Consider the following 22,833-nt stretch of genomic DNA (forward strand, 5'->3'; position numbering starts at 1 on the left):
CTCCTTGTCCTGCTATCCCCTTGTCCCACCATCCCCGCGTGTCCCTTGTCCTGCCATCCCCTTGTCCTGCCATCCCTGTGTGTCCCTTGTCCCGCCATCCCCGTGTCCCCCTTGTCCTGCCATCCCTGTGTCCCTCCTTGTCCCGCCATCCCCGTATCTCCCTTTTCCTGCCATCCCTGTGTGTCCCCCTTGTCCCGCCATCCCTTCTGTCCCGCTTCCCCCCCGCACCCCGCTCTTCCCTCTCCCTCCCATTCCACCGCTCCTCCCCGCTCCCTGCCCGTGTCCCCTCCCCTGTCCCCGTGTCCCCGCCCCGCCATGGCGCCGCTGGCGGACCTGTACCAGGTGTCCATGGCCTACGGCCACTGGCGGGCCGGGCGACACCGAGCCCCGGCCGCCGCCGAGCTCTTCTTCCGCCGCCCGCCCTTCCGCGGCTCCTTCGCGCTCGGCGCCGGCCTGGCCGAGGGGCTGCGGGGGCTCCGAGCTTTCCGCTTCTCCGCTGCCGGTGCGTGGCGACAGCGGGGGACGGGACGAGGGGAGAGAGACGGGGTTGGAGGGAGGAGTGGTGGGAGAGAGGGGATCGCCCCGGTGGGAGAGGGAGGGACGGGAGAAGCGTGGAGGGGAGGGGTGAAGGGGGAGGGAGAAGGGGAGAAGCTCAAGGGGAACAGCCGGGACGGGAGGGGACCGAGGGGAGGGTGAGGAAGTGGCGGGAGAGGGAGAAGGGAACCTTCCCAGGGAGACTTTGGAACAACTCTAAGGGACCGGGTGGAGGGTGAGGAAGGGATAGCGAGCGAGGGAAGGGGGGAAATTCCCTCCGGGAACAACTCCAGGAGATTCGTAAGGGATGGGACGGCATCCAGGGATGGTTGGGGACGCTTCAGGGGGGACAGAGACATCTCTCAGAGGGATCTGGGGTTGGGAACGCCCCAGGGAGGGACTTGGGGAGGACAGGGGAATCCCTCAAGAGGACCTGAGGGAGACAGGGGCATCTCTCAGAGGGACCTGGGGGACTGGGGACGTGCGGCAGGGGAGAGGGACAGCATTTGAGGGGGGCTTGGGGGACACAGGAACCCCCTTGGGGGACTGCAGGGGATCAGGACAACTCATAAAGGGTCAGGGACATCGCTCAGAGGGATTCGGGCGACAGGGAGACCCTTCAGGGGACACAGGTGACACAAAGAGCCCCGAGGGGAACTTGGGGGGACATTGGGACACCCTCCAGAGACGTCTGTCCCAGGATGTCTGTCCCTCCAGGGGACTTGTGCCACCCTGCCCTGTGTCCCTCCGTGCTGGGGGTGCTGTCACCCACCTGCTGTCACCCACCGTCAGTGGGAGGCTTGCTGTCCCCTCCCTCCTCCCCCCGTGTCCCCGGTGTCACTGCGCTGTCCCCGCAGATGTGGCGTACCTGCGCTCTGTCCTGCCCAGCACCACAGACGACGCCTTCTTCGACTACCTGGCCACCCTGGATGCCTCCGAGGTGACCGTCACCGCCATTCCCGAGGGCTCCGTCGTCTTTCCCAGGGTGGGATCCCCGCTCCATCTTCTTTCCTGACCATCCCACCCCTCCCAGTTCCCAGACTTCCCCTTTTCCCTTGAACCTGGGGTCTCCTGGAACTCCAAACCTGCTTTTCCCAACACCTCCCTTTTCCCTTGAACCTGGGATCTCCTAGAACTCCAATCCTGCTTTTCCCAGATCTCACCTTTTTCCTTGAACCTGGGATCTCCTGGAACTCCAGTCTTGGTTTTCCCAACACCTCCCTTTTCCCTTGAACCTGGGATCTCCTAGAACTCAAATCCTGCTTTTCCCAGGTCTCACCTTTTCCCTTGAACCTGGGGTCTCCTGGAACTCCAATCCTGCTTTTCCCAACACCCCCCTTTTCCCTTGAACCTGGGGTCTCCTGGAACTCCAATCCTGCTTTTCCCAACACCCCCCTTTTCCCTTGAACCTGGGGTCTCCTGGAACTCCAATCCTGTTTTTCCCAGATCTCACCTTTTTCCTTGAACCTGGGATCTCCTAGAACTCAAATCCTGCTTTTCCCAGGTCTCACCTTTTCCCTTGAACCTGGGGTCTCCTGGAACTCCAATCCTGCTTTTCCCAACACCCCCCTTTTCCCTTGAACCTGGGGTCTCCTGGAACTCCAATCCTGCTTTTCCCAGATCTCACCTTTTTCCTTGAACCTGGGATCTCCTGGAACTCCAGTCTTGGTTTTCCCAACACCTCCCTTTTCCCTGACCCTGGGAGCCCCCTGGACCCCCATTCCTGCCTTCCCAACCCCTTCCCCTTTCCTCAACATCACGGACCCATTGAACCCCTGTCCTGGGTGTCCCCACCCTGTGATCCCCCCTTTTCCTTTGCACTGGGAATCCCTGCAACCCCTTTCCTGAGCACAGGGACAACCTGGACCCTAATTCCTGGGCAATAGGATCCCCCTGCACCCCCTTCCCTGGCACTGGGATCCCCTTGTACCCCCTTTTCCTTCACCCTGCACCCCCTTTCCTGGCCATCCCTGCCTCTCCCAGGCCCCCTCTTCCCTTTTCCTTGTCTCTGGTATCCCCTGCACCCCCATTCCTGCCTTTCCCAGCTCCTCTCTGCTCCAGAGGGACCGGGATGTCACCGCTGTTCCCGCAGGTGCCGTTCCTGCAGGTGAAGGGGCCGCTCCTGGTGGTGCAGCTGCTGGAGACCACCTTGCTGTGCCTGGTCAACTACGCCAGGTATTTTGCGATGGGAACGATCCCAAAGCCTCTGGAAGATGGAGAGGGGCAGGGAAGGGAGTGCAGCATCCCCCCCCCCAAATCCAGAGGGAGATGTGAAGTCAGGGACACGCCAGTCTTGGGGCTACCATGAGCCCACAAATCCCCTGCTGGAATTTTAACTGCTGGAATTCTTCCAGTTGTGTTTAACTACCGGAGGGTGCCCCAGTGTCCCCCCGGAGTTTTCCTGAGGGTTTTCCACATCCAGCCCACCCAGTGGGATCTCCCTTTCCCCCCGGTTCTCCTGGGAGATGTCCTGGTCCCCCACAGGTCACCCTTAGGATCTCCCTGTGCCTCCAGTCCCCTTGGTCGGCTCCACCACATCGCTGTCCACCCAATCCCGTGGTGATCCCTGATTTATCCAAGCAGGGAGTGTCCTGGAGCCCCTTCCCCCTTGGCTCTGACTCGTCCCCTTCGTCCCCGCAGCCTGGTGGCCACCAACGCCGCCAGATTCCGTCTCCTGGCCGGCCCGGACGTGAAGCTCATGGAGATGGGGCTCCGCCGCGCGCAGGGGCCGGACGGAGCCCTCTCGGCATCCAAGTATTCCTACATCGGGGGTGAGTCCCGGCCCGCGGCGCCCGGCGCCGCCGCGGCCCTGCCGTCACCTGGGCGTCCCTCCTGGCAGGCTTCGACTGCACCAGCAACATCCTGGCGGGAAAGCTCTACGGAATTCCCGTGCGCGGCACCATCGCCCACTCGTTCGTCATGTCCTTCAGGTGCCTGGAGGAGGTGCAGCCACGGGTGAGCCGGGGATGGGATGGGGATGGGGATGGGAATGGGAATGGCGTAGGGATGGGATGGGATGGGAATGGGAATGGGAATGGGGATGGGGATGGGGATGGGGATGGAATGGGGATGGGAATGTGGTGGGATGGGAAGGGAGACAGGGATGGGGAATGGGCATGGAGATAGGGATGGGATGGAATGGGATGGGATGGGATGGGAATGGGAATGGGGTTGGGGATGGGAATGGAATGGGGATGGGAATGTGGTGGGATGGGAATGGAGACAGGGATGGGGAATGGGCATGGAGATAGGGATGGGATGGGATGGGAATGGGGATGGGATGGGAATGGAGATGGAGATAGGTATAGGAATGGAATGGGAATGGGAATGGGGATGGGATAAGATGGGATTGAGATAGGGACGGGGATGGGGTGGGAATGAAATGGGGATGGGATAAGATGGGAATGGGGATGGGTTTGGGATGGGGATGGAGATGGTGATGGAGATGATGGGGATGGGGATGGGATGGGAGTGCAGGTGAGGGTGGGATGGGGATAATGTCATGGGGGTGGGGATGTAGAGTGGGATAGGGATGGAGATGGGAATGGGTTGGGATGAGACAGTGGGGTAGAGCTGGGGCTTGGATGGGGTTGGGGACGGGACGTGGATGAAGATGGGATAGGGATGTGATTGGGATGGTGTCGTTGTAGGACACGAAAGAAGGATGAGAGACTCCAAATATTTCAGAAGGCAAAAAAGTATAGAAAAAAGCTTTATTGTCTAATTCTTACCGCCTTTTATGAGGTGTTCGATAGAGACCTGACATGATTGGTGAATGGGAGCGACACCTCTCAAATCCCACTGGTGAAACCAGAGAAACAGCAAAACTCCACCTGGAGAAGGATTGTTTTGGGAAAGGACAGTTGTTTGCCAAGATTGTTTTGAGAAGAAGCTTTCTCGAGGAATTTTCCCTTGGGAAACAGTTAGCAGCTGCCAGCAGGCTGAAATCCCTTCAGAATTAGAAATGTCAGGCCCACAGGATGAGGATAGGGATGGGCAGAGGGAAGTGGGATGGGGTTTGTACAGAGTTAAGGATGAGAGGAGATGGGATAGGGATGTGGGATGAGATAGGGATGGGATGGGGATAGGGATGCAGACAGGGACTAGAGTGGGATGGATGTGGAACACTCCACCCATTCCCACGCACCTTGGATAATGCCACGGGCTGTGCGAATTCCATGTTCCCCTGGCAGGATCTGCCGCCCCAGGCCGGGGGAGATCCCGTGGATCTCGCAGGCCTGGCCGTGTCCTGGCTGCAGCGGGTTTGTGACCTGCTCCAGACTCCTCCCGGCAAAGCCAACCAGGGCGAGCTGGCCGCCTTCGTGTCCTACGCCGTCACCTTCCCGTGTGACTTCCAGGGATTGCTGGACACCTACTGTGTCAGGAGGTGAGAACACCAGGAATTTGCCACCACGGCACCGGGGATGGATGTGTCCCTCCTCGCTGGCGGCCTTGAACTAGGAATGTTGGCTGGTGCAGGGTTTGGGAACGCTGCTGGATCCACCCTGGACCTTTGTCCCACTTGTCGTTAACTCTTTCCTCGCCCGTGCCAGGAGTGGTTTGCCCAATTTCTGTGCCGTGGCCTTGGCACTGCACCAGCTGGGATACCGGGCCATCGGAGTGCGCCTGGACAGCGGGGACCTGGCCCAGCAATCCAAGGAAATCCGGGAAGCATTCCGAGCCTGCGGAGCTCAGTGAGTCCCACACCAGTGCTGGGATGGGCGTCACTGATCCTCGTCATCCTCACCTGCACCCAGCCCCTCATCCTGCCAGGATTTGGGAGCCCTCATGGGTGCTGCGGGCGGATCCATGAATCCTCCCAAATCCTGCTCCTTCCAGCTTCCAGGTGCCCTGGTTTGGGACCATCCCCATCGCCGTCAGCAACGACATCAGCGAGCAGAGCCTGGAGGAGTTCAGGAAGGAGGTGAGGAACCTGCCTGGGTGGTGCTGGCATGGCTGGGATGTCACCTGGGTGGTGCTGGCAGGGCTGGGATGTCACCTGGGATGTCACCTGGGTGGTGTTGGGAGGGCTGGGATGTCACCTGGGCTGTCCCCGGTGGTGGCAGGGCTGGGATGTTGATGGTCTCCATCTTCTCTGCTGCCTCAGGGCAGTGAGATCGACATGATCGGCATCGGGACCAACCTGGTGACGTGTCCCCTGCAGCCATCGCTGGGCTGTGTCTACAAGGTACAAGCCTAAATCCCAAATATCCCAAATATCCCAAATATCCCAAATATCCCAATCCCCCCTGAGCCACTTCCAGGTGCTCCACGCCTGCTCCGTGGCCATCCAGCCCCACTGGAGTCACAGAGTCACAAAGGAATTTGCCTTGGAAGGGATTTTTGAAGGTTCTCCACCACCATGGGCAGGGACACGTTCCATGATTCCCAGGTTGCTCCAAGCCCTGTCCAGCCTGGCCTTGGACACTTTCAGGGATGGGGCAGCCACAGATTCTCTGGGAATTCCATCCCAGCCCCTCACCACCCTCACAGGGAGGAATTCCTTCCCAAAATCCCATCCAGCCCTGCATTCTGGCAGTGGGAAGCCATTCCCTGTGTCCTGTGCCTCCATCCCTTGTCCAAAGTCCCTCTCCAGCTCTCCTGGAGCCCCTGGAAAGGGCTCTGAGCTCTCCCTGGATCTTTCTCCAGGCTGGACATTCCCAGCTTTCCCAGCCTGGCTCCAGAGCAGAGGGGCTCCAGCCCTTGGAGCATCTCCATGGCCTCCTCTGGATTTGCTCCAGCAGCTCCAGGTCCTCCTGCTGTTGGACCCAGAGCTGGAGCAGCTCTGCAGGTGGGGTCTCACCTGAGCGGAGCCGAGGGGCAGAATTCCCCTTTTCCTGCTGCCCACGCTGTGGGATCAGCCCAGGACACGGGGAAGTTCCGGGTGCCAGCGTTGGGTCAATTCTTTGCCCACCAGAAGCCCCAAGTTCTCCACAGGCAGGGGGAGGCAGAATGCCCAACTTTGGGGTGGTTTTAGGGTTTTTTAGTTGTCTTTTCTCAGCTGATTTGCATCAGTGGCCTCCCCAGAGGGGTCAGAGGTTCCCTTCCCTTCTCCCACAGCTGGTGGAGGTCAACGGCTCCCCGTGCCTGAAGCTGACGGAGGATGAGGAGAAGATGACAATCCCGGGGATGAAGGCGATCTATCGGCTCTACGACGCTGCTGGTGAGTCCGGAGACCCTTCTGTAATGGTTTTTAATTTAATGTAACTGGGCGGAAACACTAATTAATGTAGCGGTTTTACGTTCGCCGAATTCCGGTTGTCAAATCTAGCGTAGCAGTTTTAGTGTTTATTCTTTTTTGTGGGGGAGAGAGATTAGGGGGAAAAGCGAAGCAGGCTTAAGCTTAAAAATTAACAAATAGTTTTATTAACACACATTAAAAGAATGGAAAAAGAAGGTTGGGGAAAAATTAAAACAAAACAGAATGAAACTCTAAAAAAACGCTCTTCCTTCTTCCCCTTACAAACTGTTAACTTTCTTACAAAACAACGTAGAAAGACACAACTTGTGCTTTTTAGTCAGTTTTGCCATTTGAACATAATCTTTCATTACTTTGGGAAAAGAATCTAGAGTCTCATGGAGATATTTGCCGCAAGACAAAACAGTCCAGTGGCTCTCAATGTCACAAACCTGCAGCCGCACGGGATTTTTGCAGATTGTGCTGTTCCATTTATTAACAGCCTTCCCCTGGCTACCTATGGGCCTCTCAGTGTACCTGGGGTGCCGTTTAAGAATGCTTCCTCTAGTCTAAAATCATCTTTGTCTCAAAGGCTGAGACCTCCTTTTAACTTAGGAGCGAGGGCTTTAAAGTTCTCAATTACATCTCGGGCACATCCGTCTTTAATTTTGATTAGAATCAAAATCAGCATTTCTCCTGACAGCATTAAGACGCTAAAAGGAACCGTCCATTTCTCCACAGTTTACCCCGGAGAAGTCCGGTTAAAAATGTCCACATCTTCAATCCTATTCCAATATTATCAGTTCTTTCACTTCTAATTTACTGACTCCATGAGGTGTCTGTTCTGCGTACCTTCTGTTTTCTTTCTTCTTTCTCTCAGGGAAGGGTTAGACCTTGGAAGCTCCATGTTGCTAGGAAAGGATTAAATCTGCCCTGGCCTGAAGTGGCCACGTGATCCTTGCTCCGGGCTGTAGAGGTGCAAAGATGTGCCATCAGGAGAAACCGCTGTGTCTTGGTTTGGAAAGACAGTTGTCTGCCAAGGAAAGCCAGAGCCTCCCTTGGAATGGAGAATGTAAACCCCCTTCCCTCCAAATTATTATAATTTTGCAATTAGGGGCTTTCAGGCAAAGATATGGGAAATAGGAGTAACAGTTCTTTTACTAGGAATATTAAAAAATAAAAAGGAAAATACAAATGTAGTAGTACAAAAAATACAAGCAAGGAAGCAAACAAAAATCCTGGAAAAAGCCCTGACAGAGTCAGGGATACGACCTGGCATCCTGTTGGTCAGGGTGTTGGAAGCAGTCCAAATAAATCCTCCTGGAGTAACAGATGTGGTTCTGTGGAGTAGAGATGATCCTGTAGAAAGTCCAGTGGTAGCAAAGTGGGTCCGGTCTTCCTCCAGGAATCCAGTGGAAAAACCGGATACCTTGTGCCCTTCATTCCCTGTTTTTATCTAGCTGGGAACAGCTCCGCGTTTCTCTGTAACTAGAAACAAGACTGTGCTAACCCATGACGCCTTCCCAGAGTCCTGGGGGAATCTCCTGCTCCGTAACCCTCTCCCTGACGTCCTCCTGGCAGGTCACCCCTTCATGGACCTCATGGCCCTGGAAGAGGAGCCGTCGCCCAGCGCGGGGCAGGAGCTGGGGATCCACATCCTGGGGCAGCTTGGGGAGACCACCAAGGTCATTCCCGCCACCGTGGAGCCCCTGCATCGCACCTACTTCAGGGACGGCCAGGTCAGGGCTGCTCCCATCTCCTGGGAGGTCTCCTCTCCCAGGCTGGAGGGTGGATCAAGGGCGGCGGTGGCTCCTGAGATGTGCCAACGGCTCCGGTGCCAACCCGAACACGGGATCGGCGCTGGGTGGTGCCGTCCCACACGGATCTCCATCCCTGCAGGTGTGTGAGCCCCTGCCCAGCCTGCCCGAGGTGAGGACCCACGCCCAGGTGTCCCTCAACCTGCTCAGCCCCGCTCACCGCCGCCTCCAGGAGCCGCAGCCCTACCCGGTAACGTCCAGCCCTTCCCAAATCCACACCTGGGAATGCCACCGGATGTGGTGGCCCGAGCAGAGCCACCAGGGAGCTGCTCCCTGACCCCTCCTGTTCCCGTTCCCAGGTGGCCGTGACGGAACGGCTGCACCGGCTCTTCCTGGAGCTGCGTCAGGGCAGCCACTGAAGGGGGTCCCTGCTCATCCCCAGCTCCTGCTCCGCGCTTTTTTTTTTTGGGAAGCCCAGGCGCCTCGTTAGGAATCAACGGCTCTAATCCAGACCTTTCTGCTGCCCGGTGCTAACCCGAGGAACCTGCAGGAACTGGGAGAGCGCCCTGGGCTCCCAGTAGGGAAGCTGGGAACGCGGGGATGGGGAAGGCAGAGCTGTCCCTGCGTCCTCTGGAAGTGACAGTCCTGTGCCCAGCTTGGTGGCCCCGCCAGCCTCGTGCCTTATCTTGGTGGCCCTGCCAGCCCTGTGCCCTCTGCGGTGGCTCCTGAAGATCCTTGGTGGCACCAAAAGGGTGACACCCGTGGGACACCCATGGGACACCCACGGCAGACACTCTGTGATTTGGCAGTTCCGAGCTTCGTCTCTCTGGCCACATTCCAGCTTTCCCCATTTTAGCCAAATTCCCTGGGACATGGAGGCTGGCTCCAGGTTGATCCCTGCTCCTGGTTGATCCCAGTTCCAGGCTGATCCCGGCTCCTGGTTGATCACAACTCCAGGTTGATCTCAGCTTCTGGTTGATCCTGGCTCTGTGTTGATCCCAGCTCCAGGCTGATCCTGGCTCCTGGTTGATCCCAGCTCCTGGCTGATTCCAGCTCTATGTTGATCCCAGCTCCAGGCTGATCCCAGTTCCCGGTTGATCCCAGCTCCAGGTTGCCACCTGCACACTCTAACCCCTGTTCCCACAGGAATTGTGGCTCTAACCCACACTGAGCTTCCGACTAAGCAAGAAATAAATAAAAGGCCTTTTCCCACCCTGGCTCTGACCCTAATTCCAGTGAAAAACCCTTTGGAGCTCCGTTGGGAATGGGAAGGTGAGAGGGAAATCCCCAGGGGGTCAGACCTGTGGCTTTCCTGTGCACCCTCCTCTCCATGGTTTGGATCTTGGCAGAAATTACAGGGAAGAAAACAATTAGGAGCTTGATGAAGCATGGCCTGATGGTCCCGGATTTCTGAGAATTCCAACGGCATTGCATCCCATTTTAAGACAGGAAAAAAAAAACAACCCAAAAAACCCTCCAGGAAATGCAGGATCAGTTTGTTATAAATTAGATTTTTTTTTTTTTTTTTAAGCAAAGCACCAAAGGTAAGGAGTCCGTTGTACCTGAGTAGAGATTTTCCTGAGTTTTTGGGAGAGGAGGAATGAAGAACAAGGAGAGTGACCTGCGCCAGCATTTGCCACCCTCATGGATAAGATGCAATTCCCGATGTTCAGGAAACACTTTCGTGGGCAGAGAAGCTCCTGGGTGTCTCTGCACTTTCTCCTCAGGTATTTATGGATGTTGAGGAGATTTCCGGAGCCTTTTCTTCTCCAGGCTGGGCAATTCCAGCTCCCTCAGCCTCTCCTCATAGGAGAAGCTCCAGCCCCTTCCTCATCTCTGTAGTTTTTCCTTGGATTTTGTCTCTCTTGTACTGGGGAGCTCCAAACCGCACCCAGTATTCCAGGTATGACCTATCAGAGCCGAGCAGAGGGAAAGAATCCCTCCAGGAGCTGCTGGCAACGCTTGGAATGCCAGAAAGATCCCAAACCTCGTGTGGTTTAACCAAACCACTCCAGGCTTGGTTAAAATTACTCCACTCTGCATTAAAGAAGGGGGGAAAGGAGCAGGAACGGGGTTAAACCTGCGCATCTGGGACTCCTGGATGCTTTCCCTGAGGTTTTTGTGGAATTTGGGCACCCCACTGACTCCGGTACAACTTCCCACTTAATAGCAGAGAACCCCCAAGTTGACAAATTTATTTAAGGAACACCAGCTCCCACCCAAACACTAAACTTTCCCGCAGAAAATCCTAGAGTGCTCTTTTTTCTTCTTTTTTTTTTTTTTTCCATTTTTGCCCTTGGAATTCTGGCATTGGACCCCAGAACTCGGCAGTGAACGCAAAGATGGGACAGAAAGTGCTAAAAGTGAGGTTGGAATGCTGAATCCCGCGCAGATTTTGCCAAAAAGAGGAAGCAGCAGGAGCCCAGAGGTTGCTCCTCTGCTCCCATCCTCCTTCCAGTTTTGCTCTTGGAAAAATAACAACTTTTAAAGCACAGCTTCACCTCAGGAGATCCGTGATTGGAAATAAGGGATGGTGGGTAAAAGTGCCAGTCAGTGCTGGATAAGAGAAGTGCAAGGAATTGAGGGACAAGGGTGAGGAAAATCGATCCTGGCCTGATTTTCCTCACTCCACAAATCCAGGTGAGGATGCTTTAGGAAAGGTTGTGGTTTCCTGGTAAACCTGTGGATAATTCCTCGGGTTTTGATCTCTGCTGGTCCCCAGCTTTGGAGGGGAGGGATGACAGGGAAACGAGGATGTGGGGGATGCTCAGGCTGCGGAGTACCTGGAGAGGGAGAATTGTGGAATGCGGGGAATGAGAATGAATTTGAGCATCCATAACTCCAAGCCCAGCTGCTCCCAAGGACCAACAGCCACCGGATAAAGCCGAGGATTTAACAAACCCAGCCTGACTTGGATAATTCGACACCAAGAGAGGTGAGAAGAGGCAGCTCAGAGCATCCAGGCTCGGCTGCTTCCACCTTCTGGGGATGATCCAAGCTCCCATTCCTGAGGAGGCTCCGTGCCGTCGGGCCCGGGAAGGCGTCACTTGTAAAGCGCCATTTTCCTGCTCTGGTACAGGTACATGTAGGCGTCGCAGAAGAGGCGTTTGGCCACCCCATCCATGTCCCGAGGCTGCTCCAGGGCCAGCACAGCCAGGGGCAAGTCCAGGTATTTGGCAACTTCCGGGCACAGCGTCACCGTGGGAATGTTGAAGCCGTTTTCGCCGCCTGCGGTGGAAAGGAGGAGCAAAGTACCAAACCAGATCCCAAAGGGATGAGTTCCCATGGCTCCAGCAGATCCCAGCACGCTCTCAAGAGCCATGCAGAGCCTCAGCTGGGAGATGGGGAGGCCAAAAGCACTGGAAGAGGCCGGATGAGGGGAGATGGTTCAACCTAAAGGGGCTCCAGGAGAGCTGGAGAAGGATTTTGGATAAAATAATGGTGGGACAGGACACAGGGAGTGGCTTCCCACTGCCGGAGTGCAGGGATAGATGGGATATTGGGAAGGAATTCTTCTTTGTGTGGGTTGTAAGGCCCTGGAATGGAATTCCCAGAGAAGCTGTGGCCGACCCTGGATCCCTGGAAAAGCCCAAGGCTAGCTTGGATGGGGCTTGGAGCAACCCCATGGCAGGGGTTGGAGCTGGAAGTGTTTTAAGGTCCCTTCCAACCCAAACCATTCCACAATTCTGTGATCAAAGCACAGTGGGGAAGTACAAGAAAACAATCTGTGCCCACAAGCTGAGCCAGTTGTGATGGGATCCCAAGACCTCCTTGTTGGACCACAACCAGAAGCTGGAAGCACCTGGAAAAACTCCCACACGCTTGGCTTGGCCCCTCTGGAATCTAATTAGAGGAAAGCCAAATCCAGAGGAAGCCTAAAGAGGGGAACTTGAGAGGAAAAGGTGGAGTGAGCAGGCCCTGGGAGCTTCCCACATCCCAATCCCAACATCCCATTCCCGTTCCCTCACCGTGCCGGTCGGCCATGCTGTCGAAGAACATCCAGTGCTCGTTCCCGGGGCCGTATTTCACGAAGGACACGTAGTGACTGGTCTCGATGCAGAGCACTGCAAACAGCTCCAGCTTCTCCCGTGGGACCTGCTGGCAGCCCCGGGCGCTCCAGCTCTGGAATTCCTCCGGAATGTGCAGCTTCCTGGGTTTGTGCGCTTTGCGGCGGCGATGGGAGTGAACCTGAGGAGAAGGGAGAGGGTGGCATGGGGCTGAACTGGCCCTGGCTTGCCAGGAATTGGGGGCAGAGGTCAGATTCCCGATTCATTCCCTGCTGATGTGATTCCCGTGCTCCCTGCTCGCCTGGGAATGGCGTTGTGGGAACAGCCTGGCAGCAGGAAGCTGAAATGGGAGCGGGCCACCCTCCAAGAGGAACTGTGGGAATGCTCATGGAGAGGCAGCAGGGAGGGATCAGCACTTGGCTCCTGCAGGATTCCACCTTATTCATGGAACAGGTCATCCAAGGAAGCTGTGGATGTCCCATCCCTGGAATTGTCCAAGGTCAGGTAGGACAGAGCTTGGAGCAACCTGGGATACTGAGCAGCAGGCAGGGGGTGGAGCTGAAATGAGCTTTCAAGGTCCTTTCCAAATCCAAGTTTTTTCCGTGATTCCATTATTATTTAGGCTCTGTGTAAGCAGAGGGTTCCCGGCTTCTGGATCCTGGTGGGAATGACCCTCAGGAAAAGGCTGCTCCGTGCCCAACCTGAGCAGCTGCAGGGACAGCCAGGGAAATGCAGGGATTTCGGGAGGGTCCATCCCGCTGAGAGCTTCCAAGGTGTATTTTGGGAACAGCCATGGAATACCTGTCTGGAGCAGGAGCTGCAGAACTGCTTCAGGCCCGTGGCTGCGAACACCTTGTCCTTGAAACACTCGGAGCATTCCAGAGTGGCGACATCTCCACACAGGCAGCATTCCCTGGGACCTGCCAGGAAAACAGAGCTCAGAGGGAACGTCTCCTCCAGATCCCACCTGAAATCCAGCTTTGTCCTGCCAAAACTGGGACTCAGAGGAAGAGGAATCCCACCCCAGAGAGCCCAGAGCTGGTTGCTCGCAGCCCACCACTCACTGTCCAGCAGCAGATCTGTTATATCCAGCTCCAAGGAAGGGATGATTTTGCTGAACATTTTATATTCCTTCCCAAAACGTGGCATCTGGATAATGAAGCAAGACGGGATCTGGGGGTAAAAAAACAAAAAAAAAAACAGGGAAAGGAGTCACCCTGCCAGAAGAACCAAATCCCAGAGATTTTCCTCTCAATTTGCTGTCATTATTCACAGGACAAAAGGGAAACAGCGAAAGCCGAGGCCTTTTCCTAAGTCACGCCTGGATTCGGTGTTGGATATAAAACATCCAAGGCCTCACAGGTATTTTGGGAATCAAGCAGGGAAGCAGAAGGAAACTGGGCTCACCTCCACCAGCTTCAGATCCGAGGACAGGAAGGAGCGCTCCACCAACTGCTGCACGTCGGGAACCACCAAATCCTCCTGTTTATCCATAAATATCTGGTAGCAGTAACATTCCTGCTCCTGGCCTCCTGACCTGCAAGGAGAGCTCATGGGATTGGGGATGTGGTGGCACCAAAACTGGAATTTCCCAAGGTTTGTCCTGGGCTTGAGGCACTGAGGGTGGTTTGGTGCAACACAAAGCACTTTTTCCACCCCAAAATACCAAATTTATGCCGGGGGAGCGGGAGATAAGTAGGAATTTTGGCTTCATTATCCCTTTGGAGCAGCACATCCTATAAGCAAAATCGCATTTCCCCTCGATATAAATCCAAAGGATAATTCAGTATTTAAATTAACAAATGGATGCTTCGATGAAGGATTAATTAAAAAAAAAGCAGCCAAAACGCCAAACTCAAGGTGAGCTGTGTGCGCAGATCTCCCACAATCCCTAAAGAAAGCAGGGAAAGGATTTCCTTGGGATGACCCCGTGCAGGGGAGCTGCAGCACAGAGTCCTCTTTGTGCCCGGCCTTTCCCAGCACTCCACGATCCACGGCTCGAGCGGCGGCTCCACAACGGAGCACAGAAATCCAACAATTCCCTTCCTGTGCTCACAAACAGCACAGTTATTTTTGGCTTCCTCCAGCCTCTCATCCTCTTTGTAGAGTCCCCAAAAAACTGGGACTGCGTCCATGGACTGCCTGTTTTGAGAGGCTGCGGGAGCTGAGCCAGCGTGGCAGCCTGGACAAATCCCAGATTCATCCGAAGGCGGTTGGATGCTGCTGGATCTGCCCTAAAGTCGGACATCACCTTTCTCAAACCCCTTCTGGCTCTTCTCCCTGAGGATGGCACAAGGTTTTTATCCCGATTTTCTGAAGGCAGCACCCTCCAGGGAGAGCTCAGAAGCATCTTTGCCCAGATGGGAAAATCACAACAAGCAGGATTGGAGTCTGTTAATAAGGGAAGGCTGCACAAAACTCAGAGCTGTGATTCCAAAACTTTGGTGGAAAGGGACAAGTGACCCCCCACCAGGATTCTGAGGTGGAAAATTAATGAGCCTGGCCTTGGGAATTGTATCCCTCAGCTGTGGAAACTTACTGGAGTTTCAGTAGTGGCTCAATTCCCAGGATCTGCTGCATTATGAGATTGAGGAATTCCTCAGGATCTGGAGAGTGAGAGGAAAGGACGGATCAGACCATGCCAGGAACTGCCTTGTCCCACTGCATCCCAGAGCTGCCAGGTAAACATCAGGCAGTGTTCCAGGGACCTGGAATTTCCTTTTCAGGATCGGGGACAATTGGGGAAAAGGCTGAGAGCACTTGGTTAAGGCACAAATCCCAAAGGGATCATGGAAAATGCCAAGCATCCTTCAGAGACTGCACTTCCATTAATTCCAGGATGGTTTGGGTGGGAAAGGACTTTCAAGATCATGGAATTACAGCCCCTGCCATGGGCAGGGACACCTTCCACTATGCCACGTTGCTCCAAGCCTCATCCAACCTGGCCTTGGACAATTCCAGGGATCCAGGGGCAGCCACAGCTTCTCTGGAAATTCCAGCCCCTCACAGGGAGGAATTCCTTCCCGAAATCCCATCCATCCCTGCCCTCTGGCAGTGGGAAGCCATTCCCTGTGTCCTGTCCCTCCATCCTTTGTCCCAAAGTCCCTCTCCAGCTCTCCTGGAGCCCCTTTAGGAACTGGAATGGGCTCTGAGGGTATGGAGAGATTTGAAAGCTGCAAGACTTTTACAAGTGCATTTTTTGTCAATTAACACCAGCACCTAATTAAAAAGCATTCCTGCGAGAAGCACAAAGGGAAGTTGCCGGCTGCTGCCTGGATGAGGCAAAACTCTGGGAAGCAGCTAGGGAAAGGCTCCAGGGAGCTCCTCACCTTTCTCAGCGTTGGTAAAGCTGGAGCACTGGCCTTTGTCCGTGAGCTGCTCCCGGAGGTGCATCACGCTGCTGGCTCTGACAAAGCCAGTCCTGGGAACAACAACCAGCCGCAGGTGAGGGAAATCATGGAATGCCTGGGCTTGGAAGGGATCTTAAACTTCATCCAGTTCGACCCCCTGTGTCTAAAAAATGTGTATTCTATTTCATCTGATGAAAGCTGGTCTTTTGGGAGATGTTTTGTCCTTCTCTTGTAACTCCAGGGGGGAGGAGGATGCCTCCAAATCCTTAAATCCAGGTGGGGCAGTGTTTCTTATCTCCGTCACCACCCCTCCATCCTCCAGGGGGACGTCTTCTGATAATGGCCATGACACATTCCATCATCCCATTGGGAGATGCTCCACACAGTGGAGAGGAGCCAGTTGTTCCCAGCTAGATAAAAACTGGGAATGAAGGACACAAGGTATCCTGTTTTTCCACTGGATTCCCAGAGAATGACCGGACCCATCTGGCCACCACTGGATTTTCTACAGGATCATCTTTACTCCACAGAACCATGTCTGATACTCCAGGAGGATTTATTTGGACTGCTTCCAACACCCTGACCAACAGGGTGCCAGGTCGTATCCCTGACTCTGTCAGGGCTTTTCCCAGGATTTTTGTTTGCTTCCTTGCTTGTTTTTTTTTTTTTTTTTTTTTTTTGTACTCCTACATTTGTATTTTCCTTTAATATTCCTAGTAAAGAACTGTTACTCCTATTTCCCATATCTTTGCCTGAAAGCCCCTAATTGCAAAATTATAAAAATTTGGAGGGAAGAGGGTTTACATTCTCCATTCCAAGGGAGGCTCTAGTTTTCCCTGGCAGACAACTGTCCTTTCCAAACCAAAACACTCTGCCATGGACAGGGATGCCACCAATGAGACCAGGTTCTCCAGGCCCCATCCAACCTGGCCTGGGACACTTCCAGGGATGGGGCAGCCACAGCTTCTCTGGGAATTCCATTCCACCCCCTCACCACCCTCACATGGAAAATTCCTTCCCAAAATCCCGTCTCAATCCCCTTTAAAACCGTTCCTCCTCGCCCTGAACTCCTCTGGATGCGGCTGCCAGGTTTCCCTCCTCCCTCCCACCTTCAGGGCAGCAGGGAAGGAATGAAGGCAAATGGGACAACTTCCAGCATTCCCTACGCTCACCTTCGGAGGGGATTGACAATCTCATCCCGCAGAATCCCCTGGACATTCCTGTCACACAGTGGGAAGGGCATGAAGAGCATGGAGTCCAGCACGGAGGTGCAGGAGAAGAGGCTGCGGGAAGAGTGGGATGGGTTTGAGTTTGAGGGCTTGGGAGCAACAGCTGGAATCAAAATGTGGTGGCTGGTGACAGTCAATGGCTTTGATGGCCAGGAATCCATGCATGGAATTACAGGGAGGTGAGGGAAGCACATCTGCACAGTGAGGCACATCTGGAACAATGGACACTGGGAGAAAGCAAGGGAACAGCTCAGGGAGAAGGAAATTCCTACTTTGCAGCCAAAACTGCTCAGGGAAGGGCACCACTGAGTCTTTTCCTCTCCAAGCAGGGAAGTTGGGAGCTCCTGGGTGGGTTCTTTGGAATGATTCCAGCCAGAACTTCCAGGGACAAAGTCAGCACATTCCAAATCCGGAAAGCTACGAGCTCTCAGCGCCCTGAATGACAGACACAGGGGTACAGGGGGGTCTTCAGGGCTGAAAAACCTGCCGGATTTGGGCAGGAAATCAAAAAGCAGCCTGGAGGTTGCATTTCCACAAAGTTACATCCTGCTCTACACCAGGTGAACTTCCAGCCGACTTGGAAATCCAGGGAAGTGCTGCAATCCGGGGCTCTGCTCAATTAAAGAGCCGTTCATTTAAGGAGCCTGCACCACCCAAGCAGGTCCTTACCTGAAGAGAGCTGCATCCATGTAGCAGGAATTACAATGGCCTTGGATGCCCTTCATCCGCCCTTGGAGAACACGGACAGCTGCCTCATTCCTGAGGGGAGGAAAACTCTCTGGGTCTTCTGAAAGAACCTGTCCTCCTGCAAGAAAAGGAATTGCCTTCACCTTCTCATCTGGGTCAGCTCTGCCCTTCCTTGATGCCTCAAAAGTCTTGAGGTGACTCTCAGACCTCAGGTGGCTTCTCGACCCAGCTTTCCATAAATCACAACCTTTCAGACTTGTGGGACATTCCCTAAGGAATCATTCAGGTCGGAAAAAGAGCTCTGGGATTGAGTCCAGCTGTTAATCCAGCCGAAGATGGATAAACACCAAAGAACAACACCCGAAGAAAGGGAAGAAACGCTGCCCCACGGGGATTTTTTTTCCACATCCTTCTCCCATCACAGCCCCGTTTTCCTGCTTGCCAGGGGACTCACTGTAATCCTGGAGGGCCGGCTCAGAGTTGGGAAGGCTCTGGAAGCGCAGGTCGGGCTGGCAGGAATTCAGCCTCACGAAGAGGCCGCGCTTTGGGGCGCAGTGGAAGTAGGACGTGCCCAGCCACTCTCCAGCTGTGACCCCCTTGTCTTCATCCTGGGAAAACAGCGCCAGAGACCAGCCTGAGAGCAGGATTCACGGAATCATGGTTGGAAAAGAGATCTGAGAGCGAGTCCAGCTATGCAGCGCTGCCGAGGCCACCGCTAGCTCGTGTCCCCAAGTGCCACATCCACAGGGATGGGGACCTCACCCCTGCCCTGGGCAGCTGTGCTAGGGCTGGACAACCCCATCCATAAAGGAATTTTCCCAGTATCCAACCTAAATGCCCACTGGAGCAGTTTGAGGCTGTTTCCTCTTGTTCTGTCCCTCGTTCCCTGGGAGCAGAGCCCAATTCCCACCCAGCCCCACCCTTCTGTTAGGGAATTGTAGGGATCCAGAACGTTCTTCCTGAGCCTCCTTTTCTCCAGGATGAGCCCTCCCAGCTGCTCCTGGTGCTCCAGACCCTTCCCAGCTCCATTCCAGCCCCTCAATATCCTGTGCCTGGGGATCCCAGAATTCCACCCTCCATATCCAGCCACTGCCACCAGCACTCCCAGGTCCTTTCCCAGCCTTCCAGCCTCACCAGTTCAACTCCAGCCATTTTGTCCTTGATTTGGGGCAGGTAGCCCAACCAGCGGATGATTCCTGAAACTTGACTCCCTTTGTCCAAGGTGATCTGGACCATGGAATTCACTTCCAGGGGGGAATTCCCACCTTCCCCCTCCTCGCTGCCCTTGCTGATCTCTCCTTTCATTGGGTTTGGTTTTCCAAAGCCCACATCAGTTTCGAACGTTGGGAAAAAACCTGATGGGCAACACAAAACATCAGGAGAGGCGGGAATTCTATCCCCTGGGTCTAATTCCAGGTCTGTTTTGAACATTCCAGGCTACACACACAAGCAGGAAGCTGAGCAGCAGGGGACAAGGTGTAATTCCCAGTGTGTCCAAGCTGGTCTGACGGGATGAGAGGGAATGATCCTGCTCCTCGTTTCCCTGCTCAAAGCTTCACATTCCAAGCTCTCGCTGGCCCTGGAGCTAATCCAGCCCTTCCCAGACTACTGGAATGGCAGCAGGGGGGTTGTTTCCTAATTTTTCTACCAATTCCTTGTCTTGTCCGACAATTCCCACCATTGCTGCTGGCACCTGAGCCTTTCCCACCAGGATGAAGTTCCTGCTCCATCTTTTACAGTGGAATCAAAGACTTTTTAACCAGTGGTGCCTCTTCCCTGGGGGAATTCTCTGCTGCCATCAGACAAATGGGATTCAGCTTTAGCTTTGTGTGGAACTTGAGATTTTTCCATAAATCCTGGTCCATTAAGACAAGCTGTAAGTTTTATTGGAATTTCAGCTCCTCAGTACCCTGCAGAGAGGGAATAAATTCCAAACTCCCCCAGAATGGGATCAGGAGAGACACATCCGAATACCACCTACTTTGCAAGCTCTCCTTCACGACAGAATCCATGGGGATTTCCCTGAAAATGTCAGTCGTTCCCTCTTCTTCCTGAAAGGAGCGAAAAATCCATCAGCTGGGGGAAAAAATCCACCGGGTAAACACTGGAACGTGAAGGATTATTTTTTTTAAACAAGCCCGTAAAGTTTGCGCAAAGAAAGTTTCTACTTCTCTTTCACGTCCGACCACAGCGTGATTTTCTTCCTTTAAAACCTCAAAAAGAAACAAACAAACAAAAAAAACCACGGAAAAGCCGCTCTTACCGGGCAAACCTTCACGAACCACTGGCTCCCTTCCCTGTAAACTGCCATGGCAATTCCTTTGGTCGGGATCTCATCCACGTAGAAGCTGACGGCGTCTCCCACTTTCACGGGAACCACCTCCTCCGCGTCCCGTTTCCCCGGCTTCTGCTTCCCGTTCTCGTTGCCTGATGCGGGAATAAACTGGATTTTGCTGAAGGGCAGGAAGATCCCACAGTTCCTCTTGCACTTGAAGTACTCGGTGCCATGGTAGGACCCGTCGCTTCTCCCTCTGTTTTCCCCCTCTCCCTGAAAACACGCCGGGAAGGGACGTCACACGCGGAAATTCCATGGGAAAAACAGGGAATCCGCTGCTTTTGGGCATCACCCCCTCCAATCCTTACCTGCAATTCCACCCCAAAAAACACCGGAGCCAGCACAGCCAAGCTGGGCTTGTAGATGCTCCCAATGTAACGCACGACTCCCGGGAAAAATTCCCGCTCCACCTCCACCATCACGACCTGACCCGGCACGGCTCGGAGAGCTCCTTCCAGGCTCAGCCTCTCCAGGAACAGATCCAAGCGCTCGCTGTGGCTCCCGACGGCCAGGAGGAATCCGGCGGCTTCCTGGCGCACGGGCTGCAGGATTTCCATGTTGATGGTGACCGTGGAGCTGTCGTCCAGCATGACGACCTTCAGGAAGCAAGCCGGAGGCCCATCCTCGGAAAAATTCCGCAGGTAGCTCCTCTCGCTGCAGAAGCACAAGTTCCCGGCTTGGAAGTACTTGCTTCCATAGGCACAGTCCTCCGTCAGGATGTAGAAGCAATTCCCGTCCGCTGCTGGAGGCCAGAGGTTGGACATGGCGGATTCCCTCTGGGTCGGGAGAGTCACAGCGACAGAGATTTGTGAGTGTTGGCGCAGAATTCCCGAAGAATCCGGGGTTGGAAGAGGTTTTTTTAGGATCCAACCCCGCGCTCGAAGCCTCGCCCGGCTGAGCTTGAGTGACTCCCAAAGGTTCCCTGCTCCCTTTTTCCAGGTGTTTAATCACCCTGGCGGTGGTGATTCGAAATTCCATCTAACCCGGTTTCCCGCATTCCTGCTCATCCCTGTTCCCTCACTGTGTTTCCATGGGAAAAGTCCAGCTCTGCCTTCTCCGCTAAAACTTCCCAGCATGAGGTTGTACAAAAAAAAAAAAAATCCCGTGGAATGGTTTGGGTTGGGAGAAACCGTAAATATTACCTCATTCCATGAGCAGGGACACCTTCCCCTATCCCAGGCTGCTCCAAGCTCCATCCAACCACACCTGGAATATTTCCAGGGATGGAGAGGCTGCTCCAGCTTGTCTGACCTGTTCCGGCACCCTCCAGCCTCATTAAATCCCACATTTTCCTTCCTTACTCACGGGAGTGAGGCAAAGGATCGATCCTGCTTTTTAAAATTCCTTGGAAAAGGGATTCCCTCTCCGGGTGTTGCTAGAGCTCGTGAATATTCAAATCATATGCAAATCACCTCCTGAGGTGCTAAAGAGCTCCAGCTTTCCTAGCAAAGATTTATTTATTATAAATAAATAATTTATATTAAATAGAATGTAATTTATATTTTATAATTTATATTAAAAGAGATGCAAGTATTTGGAAGCCGAAATACATTTTGGTGCTTATTTTTTTCAGTTAAATCCCGAAAGTTCTTGTAGTTAAAATTCCAGTAGTTTAATTCAACGGGTGGAATTCCAGTTAAATTCCAGTAGTTACATTCTGATAGTTAAATTCCAATAGTGATTAAATCCACTCATTAAATTCCACTTTTTACCCGTCCCTTATCCCTCCTTTGATGATTCCATGGAAAATCGGGATCCAAAATTTTTGTTTCAACAAAAAGAGTGAATTTAAAAAAAAAACAAAACACACACACACATAAACCCCAAAACAAAAACAAACAAACAAAACCCCCCACCCTTTACCTCCCTAAAACTGCAAAATAAATTGATTCATCTGATGAAGTTTCCAAAAATAAACTATTTAATTAACTAAAACCCCAAGAATAAACTGTTTTTCTCATAAAAGTTACCAACTTTCCTCATCAAGCCTGTTTTCCTAACGAAAGCTCCAGAATAAACCACTTCCCTCATAAAAACCATACAAATAAACCATATTCCTCATAAAAACCAAAAAATAAACAACTTTTCATCATAAAACCTACAAGAGCAAAGAATTTTCCTCATCAAAAAGGCAAGAATAAACCATCTCATTCATCAAACCCCAAGAATAAACAATTTTCCTCATCAAAATCCTCCAAGAAGTTATTTTCCTCATCAAAAACACACAAATAAACCATTTTCCTCTTCAAAAGCCAAAAATGAACTTTTTTTTCCTCAAGAAAAACGCAAAACCCCCCACTTTCCTCACCAAAACTACAAACAAATCCTGTTCCTCATTTTCAAAAAAAAAAAAAAACCCAAACACACAAAAGCAGTTTCTTTTCCTCAACAAAACCCCGGAACAGACCCTTTTTCTCATCAAAAATCCCCAGAGAACAAACAATTTTATTCGCCAAACCCCGAGAACAAACACCTTTTCTCATGAAAATAAACAAGAATAAACCAAATTCCTCCCGAAAACCCCCAAATAAACCATTTTCCTCTCGGAGTCACAGGCATAAACCCTTGTCCTCATCAAACCCAAGAGTAACCCGGGCATTTAAACCAGAACATTCCCAATTTCCTCCGATTTATGGGAATAAATCCCCATTCCCAAAGCTCCGAGCGGGATTTGAGCTCGACCCCTCCCCCCTCCCCTCACCGTCTCCGCCGCCGCTCGAGCCCCGGCACTTCCGCGTCCAGGCGCGCGCGGCGCG

General features: G+C 53.4%; 2 protein-coding genes across 5 annotated transcripts; one reads left to right on the forward strand and one right to left on the reverse strand.

The window, feature by feature from the left end:
* The first annotated feature begins 315 nt into the window (after positions 1-315).
* NAPRT (nicotinate phosphoribosyltransferase) lies at positions 316-9,686 on the forward strand. 3 transcript variants are annotated; one of them, XM_040061892.1, is made up of 13 exons: positions 316-502; positions 1,392-1,519; positions 2,627-2,709; positions 3,175-3,305; positions 3,374-3,489; positions 4,728-4,921; positions 5,088-5,228; positions 5,374-5,458; positions 5,642-5,722; positions 6,595-6,697; positions 8,294-8,451; positions 8,612-8,719; positions 8,829-9,686. In XM_040061892.1, the coding sequence occupies exons 1-13, from the start codon at positions 316-318 to the stop codon at positions 8,886-8,888; spliced, it is 1,575 nt and encodes a 524-aa protein (XP_039917826.1). In that variant the 3' UTR covers positions 8,889-9,686. The 3 variants fall into 3 exon arrangements, with proteins under 3 accessions (XP_039917826.1, XP_039919500.1, XP_039918672.1); XM_040063566.2 differs by having other exon boundaries at positions 346-502; positions 4,815-4,921; XM_040062738.2 differs by having other exon boundaries at positions 346-502; positions 1,392-1,474.
* A 278-nt stretch (positions 9,687-9,964) lies between these two features.
* On the reverse strand, positions 9,965-22,811 carry LOC120750976 (ubiquitin carboxyl-terminal hydrolase CYLD-like). 2 transcript variants are annotated; one of them, XR_009208210.1, is made up of 16 exons: positions 22,779-22,799; positions 20,386-20,853; positions 20,006-20,290; positions 19,724-19,793; positions 18,877-19,097; positions 18,197-18,350; positions 17,725-17,860; positions 16,999-17,109; positions 15,806-15,897; positions 15,016-15,082; positions 13,884-14,013; positions 13,541-13,649; positions 13,278-13,396; positions 12,438-12,657; positions 11,253-11,697; positions 9,965-11,149 (listed from the first exon to the last, which is right to left on the reverse strand). XR_009208210.1 is itself a non-coding variant. In XM_040060615.2 (15 exons), the coding sequence occupies exons 2-15, from the start codon at positions 20,839-20,841 to the stop codon at positions 11,513-11,515; spliced, it is 2,355 nt and encodes a 784-aa protein (XP_039916549.1). In that variant the 5' UTR covers positions 20,842-20,853; positions 22,779-22,811; the 3' UTR covers positions 9,965-11,512. The 2 variants fall into 2 exon arrangements, 1 of the variants encoding a protein (XP_039916549.1); XM_040060615.2 differs by having other exon boundaries at positions 9,965-11,697; positions 22,779-22,811.
* Positions 22,812-22,833: the final 22 nt, after the last annotated feature.

The sequence above is a fragment of the Hirundo rustica genome, chromosome 1, assembly GCF_015227805.2.
Source record: "Hirundo rustica isolate bHirRus1 chromosome 1, bHirRus1.pri.v3, whole genome shotgun sequence".
Lineage (NCBI taxonomy): Eukaryota > Metazoa > Chordata > Aves > Passeriformes > Hirundinidae > Hirundo > Hirundo rustica.

Excerpts from the sequence above, each read along its gene's own strand:
- NAPRT (XM_040061892.1), top strand. The coding sequence starts at position 316 with ATGGCGCCGCTGGCGGACCTGTACCAGGTGTCCATGGCCTACGGCCAC. Across the intron at positions 2,710-3,174 it reads TGCCTGGTCAACTACGCCAG|CCTGGTGGCCACCAACGCCG; the intron begins GTATTTTGCGAT and ends TCGTCCCCGCAG. Across the intron at positions 8,452-8,611 it reads CCTACTTCAGGGACGGCCAG|GTGTGTGAGCCCCTGCCCAG; the intron begins GTCAGGGCTGCT and ends CCATCCCTGCAG.
- LOC120750976 (XM_040060615.2), bottom strand. The coding sequence starts at position 20,841 with ATGTCCAACCTCTGGCCTCCAGCAGCGGACGGGAATTGCTTCTACATC. Across the intron at positions 17,861-18,196 it reads GCCGGCCCTCCAGGATTACA|GAGGACAGGTTCTTTCAGAA; the intron begins GTGAGTCCCCTG and ends CTTTTCTTGCAG. Across the intron at positions 13,397-13,540 it reads AACAGATCTGCTGCTGGACA|GTCCCAGGGAATGCTGCCTG; the intron begins GTGAGTGGTGGG and ends TTTTCCTGGCAG.